General features: G+C 36.9%; 2 protein-coding genes across 2 annotated transcripts in view; both read right to left on the bottom strand.

Annotated features, from left to right (window-relative positions):
- Positions 1–4,608: 4,608 nt before the first annotated feature.
- Positions 4,609–7,160, bottom strand: LOC101305324 (pentatricopeptide repeat-containing protein At4g21300-like). The gene is made up of 2 exons (XM_004290351.1): positions 5,048–7,160; positions 4,609–4,642 (listed from the first exon to the last, which is right to left on the bottom strand). Exon 1 carries the CDS (start codon positions 7,158–7,160, stop codon positions 5,142–5,144), a length of 2,019 nt encoding a protein of 672 aa, XP_004290399.1. The 3' UTR covers positions 4,609–4,642; positions 5,048–5,141.
- A 3,616-nt stretch (positions 7,161–10,776) lies between these two features.
- Positions 10,777–18,595, bottom strand: part of LOC101293266 (methylmalonate-semialdehyde dehydrogenase [acylating], mitochondrial-like) — a 15,175-nt gene continuing 7,356 nt past the window's right edge. Inside the window, exons 18-19 of the mRNA XM_004292421.1 lie at positions 11,055–11,145; positions 10,777–10,877 (exon numbers count right to left, since the gene is read on the bottom strand). Coding sequence (XP_004292469.1) covers positions 10,777–10,877; positions 11,055–11,145 — 192 coding nt within the window. The remainder of the gene's footprint in view (positions 10,878–11,054; positions 11,146–18,595) is intronic.

The raw sequence follows: 18,595 nt of genomic DNA, 5'->3' as shown, positions 1-18,595 counted from the left end.
ATATAAAATATGATAAAATTTTCATCGATATTCGATATTTTCTCGATATAATTTATTTTAATTATATATTGTAATTTATTTTATTTTATTTTGCTTAACATGTAACTCTAAAATATATATACATACGTACAAGAATTCTACTAATTTTTATCACTATTGTTGCAAAAATAGATATTTAATTTTGGAGTTTTTTTTTAAAAATATTTTTGCTAAAGTAAATTGTTCTATTTGTATTTGATAACCTCAAAAAAAATAAATTATTTTTAAGTAAAGGTAAAAAATGATATATTTATTAAAATGACGAAAATGCCCTCAAAATTTAACGGTGTTAGTAGTCAGGGTATCAAAATGCTAACGGAATGAAACTTTGGGTATGAAAATGCAAGTTTTTGATACTTCAGTATGAAAAATGAAAGTAGCATCATAGTTCGGGTGGTGTTTTGTAATTAATCCTAAAATTGGCTTACATGAGTTTCATTCACTTAATTCTTCAACTGCATGAACTATTAAAACAAAGGCCCTCTTTCATGGCAATGATAAACATAGGCAGTGAATAAATAATAACCACTGATAGAACTAACAAACTGCAGATTGGATGGATCTACATGACTAGTGTCAAAACAGTTTGGCTACTCCTTAATTCCGTATTAAATGGAGAAGTACCAAGCTACATTAGACCTTCCCGAGGTACTAGACAATGTGATCTTTGATTGGTCATTTTTTGGTCGAAAATAGCAGAATTCAAATACAATGGGTTCAGGGTAATACTTAGGCTCCCAATGCTTCAAGGCTTCACCATCTCTTGTTTGCCGAAGATATGTTCTTGTCTGACACAGCAAATGAAGAAGAATGCCAGCAGTTTCGAAACATCCTGCACTTACATGAACTAGCTTCGGGCCCGGACTTCGGCAAAGAAAGTTGATCCGCTAAAAAAAAAAAGTGAACTAGCCTTCAGCAAGAATGTTGATGTGGCAAAGCAGTTATTTTCTGGGAGTTCAACGAGTCAACAAACATGAAAAGTATTGGGACTTCCTACCTTTGCAGGGCGCACAAAAACAGCAGCCTTTAGCTATCTTAAGGAGAAGCAAACTACTTAAGCAGTAAGCTGGCATGCAAAGGTTCATAGTGGTGTTAAGAAATTTTGATAGAAGGCTGTCGCTCAAACTATCCCAAACTATATATTGGCCTATGTGAGGAGTTACAACAACTCTGCTGGCTTTTGCTGGGGAGATTCAGAAGAAAAGCAGACGATACATTGGTCTTGGGATCGCTAATGTGTTCCAAAATAAGATGGTGGTATGGAGCCATGGAGGGATTCAAGAACGTACAATGATTTAGCCTCGCCATGCTAGCAAAACAAGGCTGGAGACTTGTCAAAAATCCCAAATACTTGTTGGCAGATTGTACAAACTACAAAGCAATTTGGCAGAGTGATTTTTTAGATGCAGAACTAGGTGAACATCCCTCATTCCCATGACGTAACGTTTGGGAAGCTAAAGAAGTACTTGCAAAGGGACTCAGATGGCAGGTTTGATATAATCTGGAGAGACAATTGGCTGCCAGATGCATACCCCAGGGCTCCCTGCTCTCACCATCACCACCACCTAGAGATGCACCAACGAAACGAAGGTCGCTGAATCAAATCAGTTCTTTGCTGGTAGAGAGCTGATTCGAAGCATACAACTCAGCACAGCAGAACAGCACCAAGACACATGTTAGTGCATTTCCAAAAAAAGACAGGTTATGGCATGGCCACAAGCAAATACTGCCACAAGAACAACCAAAGAGAATGCTTTCAAGGGCATGATAATCTGCTACAAAATACAGGATTGTTACTGGAGACCATCAACATAGGATCATAGTACCAGCTTCTATACCATTAAAAGTACTTTTTGTAGATATTGCATTGGTGAAAGTAGTATACAAGAATGCCATGTAGTATAGAGTAGTTTAAGCAAACAGAACAATGAAAAAGAAAACAAGAAAAAAAAAATATTGAATTGTTTTCTAAACTATGTTGTCAAAACTACATGCCTGAAATAATGCAAAACATGGTTCAGAGGTATAACCGTAAAGTATGTTTGAATTGTTTTGCTCAAGTAGAAGTTGCACTAAATGTTGCCAAATATTCAGCTACAGATCAATACAAAAAGTAAGTTCCTTCATTTAGTAAATTATGCTAACATTACATACAAATATACACAAAGGTACAATGCAGCCAATAATGCAGTTAACCTACTGGATTCTCGGGGCATACTTAGAGAAATAATATAACGAAAATACTTATCAGAACATTACAAAACCCGTCTTTCTTAGTATAGTCAAGAACAAGACTTTCATGGTACGACATGTCTTTGTAGTGTGCAAGAATCATCAAGTTCTCAATGTGCCAACATAAGGTTGTAAGCTTACCTGAAATATGATAGGTCTCTCTACTTCTTGTGGTTCAATCTTGGTAACACTTTTGTCAACCACATCAAGAAAGTTGTCCCCCCTCGGAAACATATGTTATACGTTTGGTAATGACAATAATTTCCATTTACGGATGAATACTCAGAAATATAAGACCTGATAAAATGCTCATACAGGGGAGAACCACCATGGAAGTAAGGTAACACTAACAGGATGGTAATGACACCCTTTGTGTAAGGCCAGAGTGGAAGCCTGTCAATGAAAACAATGAAGAAAAGTAAATGGTTTTCTGCTAAAAAGAAACTCATAGCAAAAGACAATTGAAATTGAGATCTGCAGAGTAAACCCATAACATATATGCGCCTGCATACATGGACAGAAATCAGTTAAGTTCACAAGTGAGATTTTGATGAAACCATGTATAAAAAAAACCAAACTGTGATTTCCACGCACAAAGTGGTAAGGTCACAGCCTGTTACCAAGTAAAATCCACATGGACTGACAAGGAAAGCAGAACATTAAACACCAAAGATTACTGGAAATGTATATGCGGACTATGCAGAGTTTGCAGCAGTTACAATTCACTTACAAAGATTGGAAAATCATGAACATCTCTATAAAGCATTTATATTCTTTGACAATGATACTGGTGTATCAATAACAAAAAGACCCGCAGCAAGTCTGTTTTGTATTTTAGTGGATATTTAAATTATATAAATTGTTTGAAAAGCCTATTTTCAGTTTCGTGTTCCATTTGTTATTAATCTGATTAACAATACTTACTGAAAACAAATCATAATACGAGTAACAACTAAAATATAAAGCTCCTTTCAAAAAAATAAAATATAAAGCTCCGAAAAACATAAAACCCGCAGCAGAGTGCAGGCAATCTACCTAGTTGGATGACTAGTGCTATAACCATGGGAAAAAAATAACCACCACCTTATCTTACAAAGAATCAGAAAACTAAAGTTTGATAACATTAATAGTAGAAATATCGGATGGCTGTAGTTTATGACCCCCTTACCTAGAAACCATCAACACAAGAAATATCTACTACTTTCTCAGGCTCCATCCAGAAAGTAGTGCTTTCAGGAAATTTACTTGTGCGTGATGGAGGAGTATTAAATGCAAGATGATGACTTAATTGAGCTCTGGACTCCACAACTTATGTAAAATGAGGAAGAGGTAATCATAGTTACCCAAGATTCACCTACGGAGGGCTTGGTTTCCTTTGCTTCATGCAAGTTGAAAAAACAATTGGATCCAAAAGAGCAACACTGATGCCAGCAACGCTCTCTCCGCTTTTTTATATTGGGACCTTCCTCCATTGATTCCACATAAAACTCTCCAGAAGGAAAGCTCCTAATCCTACTCAGTATATTCTAATTCAATTTTTGTTAGCTTCTGAAGTCTCAGCAGCACAATTCTACTCTTAACAAGGAAAAAAAATGAATAAAGTAAATAAAAAATACAGAGAGCAATAAGAACTACCGGCATTCAAGAATATGAAATGTGTGTATGTGAGTGAAAGAGGGACAGACAGAGTTCAGAAGAAAAAAATGAATTCTGAAAAATAATTACAGACTAAGGTTCATTACTGGTGCCAAGAGAAAGGTCTTTCAGAAACAGCAAAATAGTTTCAATAATTAATGATTAGAAGCCAGATAGCTTGTATCGAGTCTCATAGGAGTGATAGAACGTTATTGAGAGAAGCATTTATCTCTTTATTGTTACATGTTACCAACATAAATATTTGTTACTACAACAAAGTAGTGCACTCCAAAGTCCATGTTCTATTTATGCAGATTGCCTTTCTGACAGTGCCATTAACATCTGCCAATTTTAATCCCAAGTATACATCAACCTTTAGAATCAAGAAAAAGAGGGAGAGGTCAGGGAAATGGTATTGAGGAAGAGTAGAAAGTATTCAGATCAACAAAGAATTGCAGAAACTTACAGCTTGTGCAGCTTATCTATTATAACAACTTAAACCACAAAACCATTTACTGTAAACAGTTGAGATTTAGAGCTAAGGGCAGAGAAGAACTGTCTTTAATTCATAGACTATAAACCATAGGTATGAAACTCATTGTGTGGATTTTCAGTAAGGACATGTTAATAGTGACATACCATTGTAGCCTCCTCCAAAATTGCTGCTTGACCCATCTGCACGTCCATCTCTCTCTTTTCCGCCACCCACACACATGCGTTATCTTTTTCTTCGAACCTGAAGCAGGAACCTTTCTGGTTAACTTCATGTAACCCACACATTAGAGCATTTGAGTAAAATTTCAACAAATACGTATATCATAATTATAACTCAACTTCCATAAAGGTAAGAATGGAGATACATCAACTTTCCCATCATTTTATAATTTTTTTTCTACATGGATAGGGCTATGTTAAAGATTTTTATTGACTTTCCCAGAATAAAGGAAAGACACTATTCACATTAGCACCTTCTAGTTTGAAAATTCCTCAACTAAGTATACATCTCTAAAGCATTTCGGTGTTGATTTTATTTCTGTGAGAAACATGACTCTTCTTAATAAGAAGGGTAGAAATAGTGAATTACAGTGAATTACTATATAACAAAAAAAAAATTGTACAAAACAGCCTTACATACCTTTACCTCAGATAACTAGAGCAGCAGTCACCAGTCAACATTGTAAACTTTGAAGATGTAGATGCCACAAAAGAGTGATTGTTCCTCACCTGTCTCATTATCAGACACCCACTATCTGTGGGTGCATCGGAAGGTAGGGTTGAGGATTATAACCCTCTTTTCTCAGCTCTAGAAGAAGAATGTTGAGCAGTGAATGTAATATAGCAGATTGTGGGTGACTTGTGTCCGCTGCAACAAATACATGAGTCTTGTTGTTGACCTCGATCCAACTGTACCCAGGAATTTTCTGAACTCCTCTTTCGTTCATCAAATTTCGAACCCTACGCATGTTCTCCCATTGTCCAGCATCAGCATATATATTTGCGAGTAGCATATAGTAGCCTGAATTTTCTGGTTCCAAGTCAAAAAGATGTCTTGATGCTTCTTCAGCAAGCTCGATGTTTCCATGTACCCGACAGGCTCCAAGCAATGTTCCCCAGACACCAGAACCTGGGGAAAATGGCATGCTCTTTATTGTTTCAAATGCTTCGTGTAAACGTCCAGCACGCCCAAGTAGATCTACCATGAGGGCATAATGCTCTGACGAAGCTGGAATCCCATATTCCTCAGTCATGCAGCGGAAATAGAGAATTCCATCATCAACTTGGCCTGCATGGACACAAGCAGATAACACACCAACAAAAGAGACATGATCAGGTAGGATTCCGTTATCTAGCATATCACGAAACAGACCAAGAGAGTCCTTAAGGCGACCATGATAACCATAAGCAGAAATAATGCTGTTCCACGAAACTTCATTCTTCTCTTCCATTGAGTCAAATACATGGCGAGCAATAACTAAGTTTCCACATTTGGCATACATATCAATGAGTGCACTCTGGGCAAAAATATCAGAACTAAATTCACTTTTAATAATGAAACCATGAATCTCTTTCCCATAATGAAGTGCTGGTAAGTTTGCACAAACAGAAAGTATAGCTGAAAAGCTTACACAGTCATACTTAACACCTCCCATCCCCATGTGACGAAATAGATCCATTGCATCTTCTGGTTTACCATTTTGAGAATAGCTTGTTAACATGGAATTCCAACATATTGCATCTCTTTCCGACAATCTTTTGAAAACTAGATGAGCAAGATCAACCCTTCCCGATTTTGCATACATGCCAATAAGGGAACTACCTACATGAAAGCTTTTATCAAGCCCGTGCTTGAGGATATTGCCATGCAATTCCTTTCCCAATTTCAAAGCAGCCAGACCAGCACAAGCTGGCAGAATACTTGCCATGGTGAGAGTATTAGGCCTCAAATTCTCTCTAAGCAACCATCTAAAAATTTCCAATGCATCAGTGTTCATCCCGTTAAGGACAAGCCCTGAAATCATAGCAGTACACATCACGACATCAGTTCTGGTCCTTTGGTTGAAAATATTGCGTGCCATATCCACGCTTCTGCACTTGGAATATACATCAATAAGTGCACTTTTCAGATACACATCAAAAGGTACACAGTGTCTAATAATGTAACCATGAATTTCTTTAGCTTGCTTGAGGTTAAATGGTTGAGTAACGGACGGAAGAAAGCTCGCCAATGTAATGGAGTCAGGTTTGACACCAGCAGATATCATCTCATCAAACAAACCTGAAGCCTCACTCATAAACCCATTTTGTATATAACCAGAAATCATCCCATTCCATCTCACTACATCAGTTCGTGGCATCATATCAAACAACTTACGAGCGTCAGACAAGATATGACATTTAGAGTACACGGCTATCAACGTATTAGCCACTGAAGAATGCGACTCCAGACCATAAGCAACAACTAACCCATGGAGTTGAGTACCAAAATTAATCATGGCTTCTGAGGCACAAACAGACAAAACGCAAGAAAATGTCACCGCATTGGCCTTAATTTCACTGCTTCTCATTTCCATAAATATACCAACAGCATTACTGAACTCCCCCTTTTTAGCATATCCATGAAGCATGACATTCCATGAAACACAATCTTTGTGGGACATTTTATCAAACACGTGCCGTGCATCACGTATACAGCCATTGTTGACATACAATTGAAGTAAAGAACTACCGGCGTATATGTCAACCTCAAAACCCATGACCTGCATTGAATCATGCACTGCTCTACCCAATCTCACATTATTCAAACCACCACAAGCCTTGATTACACTAGGAAAAGTGTACTTGTCAGGTGAAACTCCAGCAGCCAACATCTTGTAATAAAAGAGCATGGCAAAATCAAAGCGGCCCAATACACTAAACCCTCTAATCATACAGTTCCAGGGAAAAATACAGTTCAAATCAAGGTGATAAAACAGGTTCTTGGCATCCACAACACTAGCACAATGGAAATACATGCCAAGGAGCTTTGCGGCAACAAGACTATTTTCTAAAAGCCCAGTGCAAATAGCATGTGAATGAAGTTGTCTACCTGGTTGAATAAGAGAATGGTCACTGCATGCTTGCAACATAGTATCAAACTGGGTTGCCAAAGCTGGTTCCAAGTTGAGCAAGTAGTTGGCTTTGGTATGCATGGACTTGGAGTTGTCTAGTGTAAAGGGTCTATAAAACGAACACAACATCCTCCTGTACATGTCTTTTTACAGCAAATGAATTATGTATCAAATGCTTGTGATTCAAAATCGAATAAAGCATAATCTCAGAAACCCATTAAACAAGCTCAGAATTGATACCTGAAGAGGGCGAAAAGTGGTGGGTTGAGTAGAGCTCTCTAATTCAGTCTCTCTTCTCTGTAACCCTGGCTTATGCATTGACCCATGTTTCAGGAGTTGAGGAAACCAGGGGAGATCTGAACAGGTGCACCCACCGTCAGCGAGGCTGAAGCAAAGAATGATCGAGTAATTCAGCGTTAGACAGTCCGTAGTTTTTCATGGGTTTGTGGTACAAGGTGTATTATGTAAAACAGTCTCATCCCCCCTAATCCGGGGTAACAAAGTTTTAACCCAACGCCTCTTCACTAATCTCGACCCGTGGATGGATAACGTGTGTGTCAACCTCAACAGAGCTCTCGTCCTATCTTGGTTAGACGAGGATTCTGACTTTCTTCTCCAGCTCGTGAGGAGAGAACGTCAACAGTTCGCTGAGGAACTGCAATGTTACGAGACGAGGACTTTCAAAAAAAAAAAATAGTTTTGCTCATGTCTGAGAACATTGTTAAGCCTAGCAGCATGATATACTTACTAGGTACTCTCAGAATGGGGATGGCTTGAAGGCAATCCAGTTTTTTCTTAACATGTGAGCACAAGGAGTTGAATCCAATCAGTTCACATTTCCTAGTGTATTGACTGCATCTGTTTTGGTTTCAGCTCTTAGTTTTGGGGCTCAGGTGCACGGATGCATTTTTCAGATTAGTTGTGGGCTTAATGTGTCTGTTCAAATTATATTGGTTGACATGTTCTTTCTTGGAACTCGATGATTGATGGGTGTGTAAGACCCCCGTTTAGGGTTTAGGGGTCCACACGAGAAGCTTTGTCTTTGTTTAGAGAAATGCGTACAAAAGAAATGAAGATTGATGCTTATATGTATCCATCTGTTCTGAAATCATTTGTTGCGTTGAAGATTGATAATAGTTAAGAAGTGATTTGAGGTTTATCAACTTCTAGGCAATGCCCTTGTTGATATGTATGCAACAAGTAGACTCTGCAGTTGTCCAGTTGAGATGTTTAGGCAATGCTCTTTTGGTCTTTTTTTTTTTTTTTTTAGTTGTAGAGGAATTTTGTAAGTTTATTGATGGTATGATTATGTTGTTTCAGTCGTTGAAGGTTTAGTAAATTTGAAATTGAATTAAAATTTGTTTAGTCTTTGTAATTTAAAGTTATTATCTGTTTAGTCATTATGGTTTTATTTTAATCTGAATGGTCCTTATAGTTACGATTTTTCATCCAAATAGTCATTCCGTCAATTTTTTTTGTTACAATACTAATATGGCCGTTAAAGATATTATAATTTTTAACAGCTACGTCAGCTATTTAATTGAGAAAATTAACGAAATGACCATTTATATGAAAAATCGTGACTTTAAAGATCATTCAGATTAAAATAAAACCATCAGTACTGAATATATGTCGACTTCAAACCACAAAGACCATACCGTATTTTACCCTTTTAAATTTCTTATATGTATGTGTTAAATTGTTGGACAACCCTCTGTATTTGAATTTGATAATGTGCACACTCAAAAACATGAGAATGGGGTCGTTTTCTTCTATTTCTGCGATTTACCTTATTCCTTATAGGCTAGCAGTTTTAGTCTTATTTTTTGTTCTACTTGGGCTTTAAAACACAATTATGTAACCAAAGAAAAAAAGGAATTTGCCCTAAAGTTCATTTCTTTTGGTCGGAGAGGGGCGCTCCTAGTAAGCTCTGTTGTGATTTAATCGTTTGACAGTTGACACACCATATTTTTTTTTTAGAATTGACCGTTGACACACCATGGTTATTCAAAAAAGATAAAAGGAAATTGAAAAAGAAGAAATGGGGTCGGTTAAAAAAGAAAAAGAAGTGAAGTCCAGAAGATGGGAACGGATAAAGAACAGAGTGATCCCCGACTCCCCGTTTAAACTCATAACACAGTTCTACAAATGATCACCTTCAAAGTTTCATAGATGTAAAATTTACAATGTTGAAGTGGATTGTGCTTGACAAGGCACAGTTGTACCCATTTTGTGCTTCTGATGTGCCAAATACCCATTCAGCTATTCTCAAGAAAAAAAAAAAAAAAAAAAAAAAAAAAAAAACAAATTTGTCCAGTTTACCTTGCCTTAATCACACATTCAAAGGCACATAAAGATTCTGCTTTATTGTATTTACTGGAAAATTATGTACGAATATATGGAAAATTAAATCTTAGGCACAGAGAGATTCTCAGATGGATTTGCATGAATAGTATGGAATGATTTTTTTGTTTTTAGAAAAATTAATAATTCATTAATCGAGGGACAAACCTAATTAGGACACTCGCAAAAACGAGATCGAAAAAGCAACTAAAAATAAAGAGCATGAGTCTCTAACTCAATCAAACTAGAAAGAATGAAATGAAACCAACAGCTCACTAATTTATAGACCGAATATCCTACAAACAAATAAGAAAATGTAACAGCATCGACTAATTTGCCACACCCATCATCTATGCATGCTAACATTGTCGTCGCTGGCTAGCAACCGTGAGATGATCAGGAGTGCTAAATCGGAGCACTGCCCGAGTAATTGATGCAAATCAAGTCACAATGCATAAATCATATGGAAAACCACGACCTAGAGGGAGAGCTCCCTTATAACAACACCATACAATCCACCATCGAATCCCAAGTCATGGAAGAAAAGAGGCTCACGAGAGAGGACCGAGAACCGTATCTAAGTACAAGAAGTTATGGAGTACTATCTAGAATGCCAAAGTACCAAAGAAAGGGGGTCTACAAGTTTGGAGGTCATGTGTTGATAACTTGATATCCTGCCACATAGACGTAGCTTGAGCACAAAAGGATATGTGAGAACTATCATGTGTCCAATGTGCGTCGGAGGAGTATAAGCAATGTCCATTTCTTTACGCAATGTGGATATGCCCAAGAAATTTGAAATGCAGCAAACCTTCTAGTACCTTGATGGGCATAACTGACTTGAAAGACTGGCTAATGAAGTTAACAAACAGAGTAAGCAAAATAATTCAGCAAAGTGATGATGTTGCTCTGGGCCTCTTTAGAAGAACAGAAACTCAAATGTGTGGGAACACGAAGCAACAACCAAGAGATGTTCTACTGATGGCAATGGGATGTGGGAAGAATTTGTGAAGGCCAATACTCCTCAATCAAGAACAGCAAAAAGAATGGAAAAGATAAAGCCAAGTAACTGGTAAAAGATAGGTCATACCATAGAAGTTCAGATCCCCTGCAAAAGATGCCTTGTTGCCAGTAAAAGAGAAAAAGAAAAAGAATGGAAAAGATAAAGCCAAGTAACTGGTAAAAGATAGGTCATACCATAGAAGTTCAGATCCCCTGCAAAAGATACCTTGTTACCAGTAACAGAGAAAAAGGGCAAGGGAACTGCAATAGGAACGTTGATACCAACCTGTTTCAAAATAATTTAGAAATTGATATAAAATGTAGGCTAGTGTTATTAACTTGTGTTATTAACACATCTCGTCTATTTTGTCAATAGATCTAAAATGTATATATATAAACTTATCTTGCCAAGTTGTTCTTATTAAGTTGACCATCACAATTCATCAGCAATATAGCTAGAAGGATAAATGTAAAGACTGCCCAGCACAGCCAAGTAACAATTATGATATAGTTGTTTTGTTGAACTTTCTATCGGTCCAGTTATTTTTCTTGCAAATTCAGCTACATAAGATGCAAAAAAGAATGAAATTACCTACCCAGCCTCAATTTCTGTCTGAAATTTTTGCGGAGTGGATTTTACGCATCAAGGTGTACTTACACCATTAATGTGCAAGTCCTCAAATCGCCGTATGCGCAGACACAAAAGGAGGGGTGGGCTAGAGTTTGCTACAACCCACCTCAATATTTTGGGGTTGAAAAAATTTATACATATTTGCAAAGTTTTAGCACCCTTCAAGAAAAAGTCATTATCATCCAGGTATATCAGTACATGTAAATATGCAGGTGTAGAGGAAATGTTGGCTTTCAATGTGTAACCATTGATCCCTAATTTTTATTTATTTTTGATAAAAGAAAAGAATATATTAGATGAAGGTGCCTCTAATGCACCCGAGGTTTACAATGTCAAATGCAAGAGCAGAAGACGCTTCCGGGGGAACACACTCCTCCCAGCAACGTAGGTTACTCAGCTTATGTCCAAGATTGGCCAATCCACAAAATTTGCTTCCTTAAACACATGCTGAAAGCATACAAACTCAAAGGAATTAGTCAAGACTTGATATCATGAATTAGTTTGAGTAACTTCCACGGAGGGGTGGAAACTCCATTCACGGCTTCAATCCCCGTGGTCAATCACCATTGATCCCTAACTGGTGTTTGGAATACATATTAGTCATGTTGAGGAGAACTTATATGTATAAGTTGGCGTGAAAGTGATTATATATGTATGTTACCGTAATAATGTATTATTTGAAATTAGATCAATTATACTATATATGAAATATGAATTGTATACATCTTTGAGTGTTTTGGTACTTGTTATGACTCAAACTTTGGCTCTAAATTTCTCTTGATATGCCATGGAGGGATTTATGATTTATCTCACGCAAGTTTATGGAGACCTACAAAAAAAAAAAAAAACAAAAAAACAAAAGAAAAGAAAAGGGCGAAGCCCAATAAATAGAACACTATATAACTTAGCCTACCCTAATTCTAAATCCTAATTCCGTCCCTGCGTATAAACCTTTAATTCTTTTATTTCATTTTCATTTTTGATCCGATCAAATTAAAAGTCCATAATAAGAGTACCTTTTTATTCGACCTCATGTCCTCAGCTCTTGTGTTGGAAACACTTAAACTATTGTTTTGGGTTTCAATTGCATTCACGGTATTAAAATATATGCATGATAATGCAACGTGGATGACCGGACCAAAATATTGCATATTAGTTACTCGGTTCACCTGCACCTTGGTGCGTAGAAGAATTTCGATTTCTGTTGACAAAGCTTATTGCCTCTTCTGTTAGCCTGGCATTAAGAACAAAAAATACAAGTCAGCAATCTCCATGCCAGAAAAAGAAAAGAAGTGACTCGCTGAGAAACAGTGATTGAGTATGTTTCTGCATAATCCCGGGGACTATGTAGAGTCACGGTGGAACATGTACAATAAACGATCATGAACAAGAGACAATGACATATAGTGGTTTATCATATCATCGGAGGACATGGCTACATCCACTTAAGCTTCTACTATCATGGCCAATAGGCCATTGGTGTTACAAGAACTCTCCAAGATGGAGTGAGTAGGGATCATCATCCATCATTTTTCTTTCTACATATGGGAAGCCTTTCTTTTATAGCTAAAAAAGGTTTCCTCTTATTACATATTTCTGATAATGGTTCATCATATCATCGGAGGACATGGCTACATCCACTTAAGCTTCTACTATCATGGCCAATAGGCCTTTGGTGTTACAAGAACTCTCCAAGATGGAGTGAGTAAGGATCATCATCCATCATTTTTCTTTCTACATATGGGAAGTCTTCCTTTTATAGCTAAAAAAGGTTTCCTCATATTACATATTTCTGATGTGGGACTAACTACACATATATCTTATCATTGTGTCTTTTTGTGGAGCATGGAGAAACACCTTCCCGATGTAGTACAGATAATCTTTCACCATGACGAGGTAGGATATACATCATATCTATAAGTTTCCTGACTGGTCTATGGGCGGAGAAGGTAGTTCCCAACTACCGACTACAAAGTGTTAATAATATTATATAGAAGTGTGGATCGTAATTACAGGAATGTAAATTTCAGCTCCTAAAAATTAATATACGGTGGCAGCAATTATTAATATATAAATATAAAAACGAACACACGTCTTCTGGTCAAGTAATGAAAAAGTAAGGTCGTTTCCAAGTCTTTCAAATTCCAAGGCCAACAGATGAGAATTTGATTCGATGCTGCCGTCCGTAACCACAGGAAGACGCTGAAGCTCAACATGGGTTTACTGGGTGTTCTTGGATTTGTGCTCCAATGCTTTGATGTTCTTGCATGGTGCGCTTTCTTTATGATGAACTCCTTGGTAAACTTGAGAAAAATTCCCTGAGAATATAATAACATTTTTGGGTTTGACTATGATTTACTTGCAGGCCTCTCTTTGCTCTGCTCTATCCTCTGTAAGTCTTTCTCTGACTTAACAACTGTAATATATAACTCATGATGATGATGATGATGATCATCATCATTCTTACAGGTATTCTTCCATAAGAGCAATCGAGACAAATTCCATTTCAGATACTCACAAGTTAAATACATATTGGGTCGTTTTCTCATTGATCTTGCTCTTTGAACATGCTTTTATGAAGCTGCTTGAATGGTAGTTCTCTATTCTTTTTATTTTCTTTTGCTTTTTCTATTGGGTATTTCTGTTTTTGATTATCCAATCAATGAAGGAAAGAAATAATTGTGGAACCTTGTATAATGTAGGCAAGAGAACTGTATTGACATCCTATTTGTAATGTGAACATTATGCTGTGAATTTTCTCCAAATATCTTTTTTGTTCTTTTTTCTTTCTTTCAATTGAAATGGTTATCCCATGGTTTTATAACTTTTATTTCTAGCTAAATACTGGAATACTGTGCGAAATAAACAGATAAGTAGCAGTAAAATTGAAAGAGGAATGTTTGAACGTTTGCTAGCCTTTACTAGAATCAATATAAGAGAAAAACTTTTCACACTGTGGTTGACTGAATTGCTGGACATATAGTGTCAAGCTATGGAACGTTGAATTGACATGACATATCCAGTGTTTTTTTTAGATGTAGATGATCCTCATATTTAAAGAAGAGGATTATATGAACTTTCTGTTCTTTTTTGTTCTCTGAAGCATTTCAAGCTTTTCTAATAGATGTTATTTCTCATTTCAGTTTCAACCTCAATGTCACATCACATTTATTCAGTTTCAACTTTTTTGTTCTGCATATACATATGTTATTGTTGAGATATGAATCCCACATCAGGAATATGGGACCTTGCCTGTGGGTTTATAAGGGTTTGGGCCACTCCATCCATTGCCAATTGGTTTTGGTTGTGAACCCAGACCACTTCATCATGTATATCTGTGAGGAAGCTTTCATTTTTTTTTTTTCTTCTTTCTTTTTTTTTTCTTTTTTCTCAAAGACAGAGAGCTACTTAGTGTGATATCAGTTAGGTTGTTTATGACAAAGTAGTGAATCTGGTTATTGCTGATATGTAATATATTTTTCATTAACTTTTGTTTTCTCTTTGCCAATTCCGTACCTGTCAGCTGCTCGCTCTGGCCATACATGAGGCTGCTGTTTGTCTTCTTTTTGGTGATACCACATTTTGATGGTGCCTTGTATGTCTTTAAACACCTTATCTGTCCATGTCTCTCCATGGATCCTCAAATTATATTTAGCTTGTTTAAAAAGCGGAAGGAGTCCTTGGTTAGAGAAAACTTTCTATCTGAGGTGGAAAGATATGTAAAGGAGAATGGATATGAAGGTTTGGAAAAGTCTATCTCTTGCAAGGTAAGCAGATCTTGTTACTTGTATATTTTATTTATTAATTATATAAATGAATGCTTCAAAATTTATACTTTGCGAAATTACACATTCAGTTTTGGGCAGCAAGACATTTGATGCAATCATTGTTAAGAGGTTGATTACTAGTTCCAGTCCTCCTGTCTCACTTCAATTTTAGTCGATGAAGACAAATATCGATGTAAAGTTAAATGCACTTTCTACCATGGATAATGAAGCGGTAGAATGCAGAACATCCTGATGTGATTCATAAGATTTCATGGTCCTTTTAATACAGTATCAGACATTTGAGTTAGATAATTGGCGTATAATTTACAAAGGGATACAAAAGATTATAGTTGTTGAACGTGATCATGGAAAAAGCCTGAAAATCTTGCTTTCTTTTATTACTTCTTCTTGCTTAGCTATCTAGTTGATGATAGGCCTAACTTCTTAGTTAATGATCTGATCTTTCCTTGTCTTTTCATGTAGTCAATATCCATAAAGCCAAATGGTGGACAGCATGGTATGCAGGTAATGGTGAAAAAGAAGGAAACAACTGATAACCAAGTAAGATTTTGCATGTATTAAAATCTTACAAGTATATTGTTAGTAATAGTATGTTGATAGTATAGTACTTTTTTTTTTTTTTTTTTTTTTTTCTAGTTGAAAAGGTCATCCATTATATTGATAGCCATTTGTTGTAGTTCATGTACAAGAGTATGCACATTTCTTCCAAAATGCTTCCATTCACTTTGCTATATCTTTGGTGGTGGGGTTGCGTCTCATTTGAACCAAATGTTTTTGTCGTCATTCTGTACGCCAGTCATCAATTTGCGTTTCACACTTTTTTTTGGAACATTATGTTCTTAGAATTGTTCATTTTAAGAGTTAAAAGAAAAAAAAATTAACTATATTTTGAACCTTGTTTCATTGTATTGCAGGTTAGTGAGGCAGAGCCTATTCTCACTGTCAATAAAGATAGATCTTCTGCTATGCAAATGAAAGAAAAAACCATTGAGGTTGCAGCAGACAGAAGAATTCTGGAGACTCCGCCTTCAAAGAAAGTCCAAAAGGAGTTGACTGCAGTCAGTGTGCTAGCAACTCAAACTGATGCAAAAAACAATTGAGGTTGCAGCAGACAGAGGAATTCTGAAGACTCTGCCTCAAAAGAAAGTCCAAAAGGAATGGACTGCAATCAGTCCGCTACCAACTCAAACTGATGCAAAAACCATTGAGGCTGCAGCAGAAAGCGGAATTCTAAAGACTCCGCCTCCAAAGAAAGTCCAAGGGGAGTTGACCGCAGTCTGTCCGCTGCCAATTCAAACTGATGCAACTTTTAATTTCCCTCTCGGTGGTAATAAACACAATGCTACATATGAGGCAAAGCCTAATCTCACTCTGACTGAAAACCATACTGTTCCAGCTGTGAAAGTTAATGAAAAGCCGATCCAAGTTGGAACAGGTATGGAACATCCCCAGTCACCTAAACAAGTCCAGAAAGAGTGGACTTGTGCTCTCTGTCAGGTAACCACTAAATGTGAAACAACTTTGAATTCCCACCTGCAAGGGAGGAAACACAAGGCTTCATATGATGCACTGAAAGCAAGGAACCAGGCATTTGTGCCCACGATTTCCCCAGCTTCAACTGCAAAGACATCCCATCATCCAAATAAGGAGCCAGGAAAGAGCATTCCAAGCAGTGGAGTGAAACAAAAAGTTACTTCAAATGAACACATGCAAGCCCAGAAAAAAATTAGTCCAATTACAAAGCTCGATAAACTGAAAGAGGTGCTAGTAGATGGCGTATCCAGCAATGGCCTGAAGGGGAAAAGTGCTATACATCTTGAGAAGGTACAAAGTCAACAACCGAAGCGGAATTCCCCTTTGTGGTGCACAGTTTGTAGCATACGCTGCCCTGGTAAGATTGACATGATGTGTCATCTCAAGGGAAGGAAACACAAGGAGAATGAACAACGACAAGAGAACCTACCACAATAGAACCTAATCAAGGTTGCAGGGATGAATAAGCCCAGGGGCATTTGTGATACCGCAACAGGTGAGTTTGACATGGTATATCATCTTGAATAAAGTAATTGCCGCCATAGTTTATGACCAGAAATGCAGGTTCTGGAGAGAGATGCTTAAAATAGATATATTCTGATTTATTTTTCTTTGTTAAGCAACTGAAAAGACATTTCCTTGTATTCCTGGTGTCATCTCAAGAAACAAACATGATCTGTTTTAGTGTTTTAAATCTTGTTATATGATCAACATGAGTTGCATCCGTAATGATCGGGTTGTGCTATATTGACCTGACTAAATTACTCAACATGTAATGAATAAACACAAACCTAATTGGCTTACATGAGTTTCATTCATCAACAATTAAAACAAAGGCCCTCTTTCATGGCAATGATAAACATAGGCGGTGAAATAGAACTAACAAAATGCAGATTGGGTGGATCTAGTCATGACTAGTATCAAAACAGTTGGCTACTCCATCTTTGATTGGTCATTTTGTTCAAATACAAAAGATTCAAGGTAATACTTTGGCTCCCAATGCTCCGAGGCTTCACCAGTTGACCATGGTTAGATAAGTTCAAGAAAACGGACATATGTCATGCATCTAGGTGGGTGGGGATAAAAATGAGGAAATAAGGTGGGGCAGTAATAGACATCAACTTTATTGTTTGAAGAAATCTTCGTCTTCTCTCATCTTAAGCTAGGAGCATCTTTCTTTGACTTCTAAGGAGAAAAAGAAAATCTCGAAAGAGACGCTACATCCATGATCCATCCCATGTTTCGCACTATGTATATGTTAAGAAGTTCTGGGAAACTCAATCTAATTCCAGCTGCAGTATTCAATTTAAAGTCTTTTCAACACTGAACAGAGCTGAATCAAAGACTAGAGAAAGTAATAATTCCTTTTTCTTTGTTTCTGTTATCTTTAGAGCAAGTCATTTGTGTGCTCGGTGTATGACAATTATGAATTATCTCATCGGCCAACGCTAACTCTGAGCTTCCAATGCAACAACATTAAGATTATATGTTAACTAGCAGAGGTTGTTTCTTTGACATTCGCTTAGTTATATCAACTCCCCACTTCAGAACAAGAAAAGACAAATGTGGTAGGTTGGAAACAACTGAAGGAAAGAAGAGACCTTGATATTGATTTATTGTAATGGTACAATATTTTGTAGACAAGGCAACTATGCCTTTTGAGAAGTTGGCATGGCAAGATTAACTACACTGCTTCCTGGTAAATCCTTCCACTGCTGAGTTACCGTTTTGATCTGGGTGAAAAAGTTAACACCTGCCTTGCCTGTAATTTATTTAAAAAAAAA

The sequence above is a fragment of the Fragaria vesca genome, linkage group LG2 (genome assembly GCF_000184155.1).
Source record: "Fragaria vesca subsp. vesca linkage group LG2, FraVesHawaii_1.0, whole genome shotgun sequence".
In the NCBI taxonomy this organism is placed as follows: Eukaryota; Viridiplantae; Streptophyta; class Magnoliopsida; order Rosales; family Rosaceae; genus Fragaria; species Fragaria vesca.
The sequence above is the reverse complement of the archived record's forward strand: the minus strand, read 5'-3'. Positions and strand labels throughout refer to the sequence as shown.

Bases quoted from the DNA above. Each gene is read 5' to 3' on its own strand.
- LOC101305324 (XM_004290351.1), bottom strand. From the start codon at position 7,160: ATGGGTTTTGAGGTTGACATATACGCCGGTAGTTCTTTACTTCAATTG.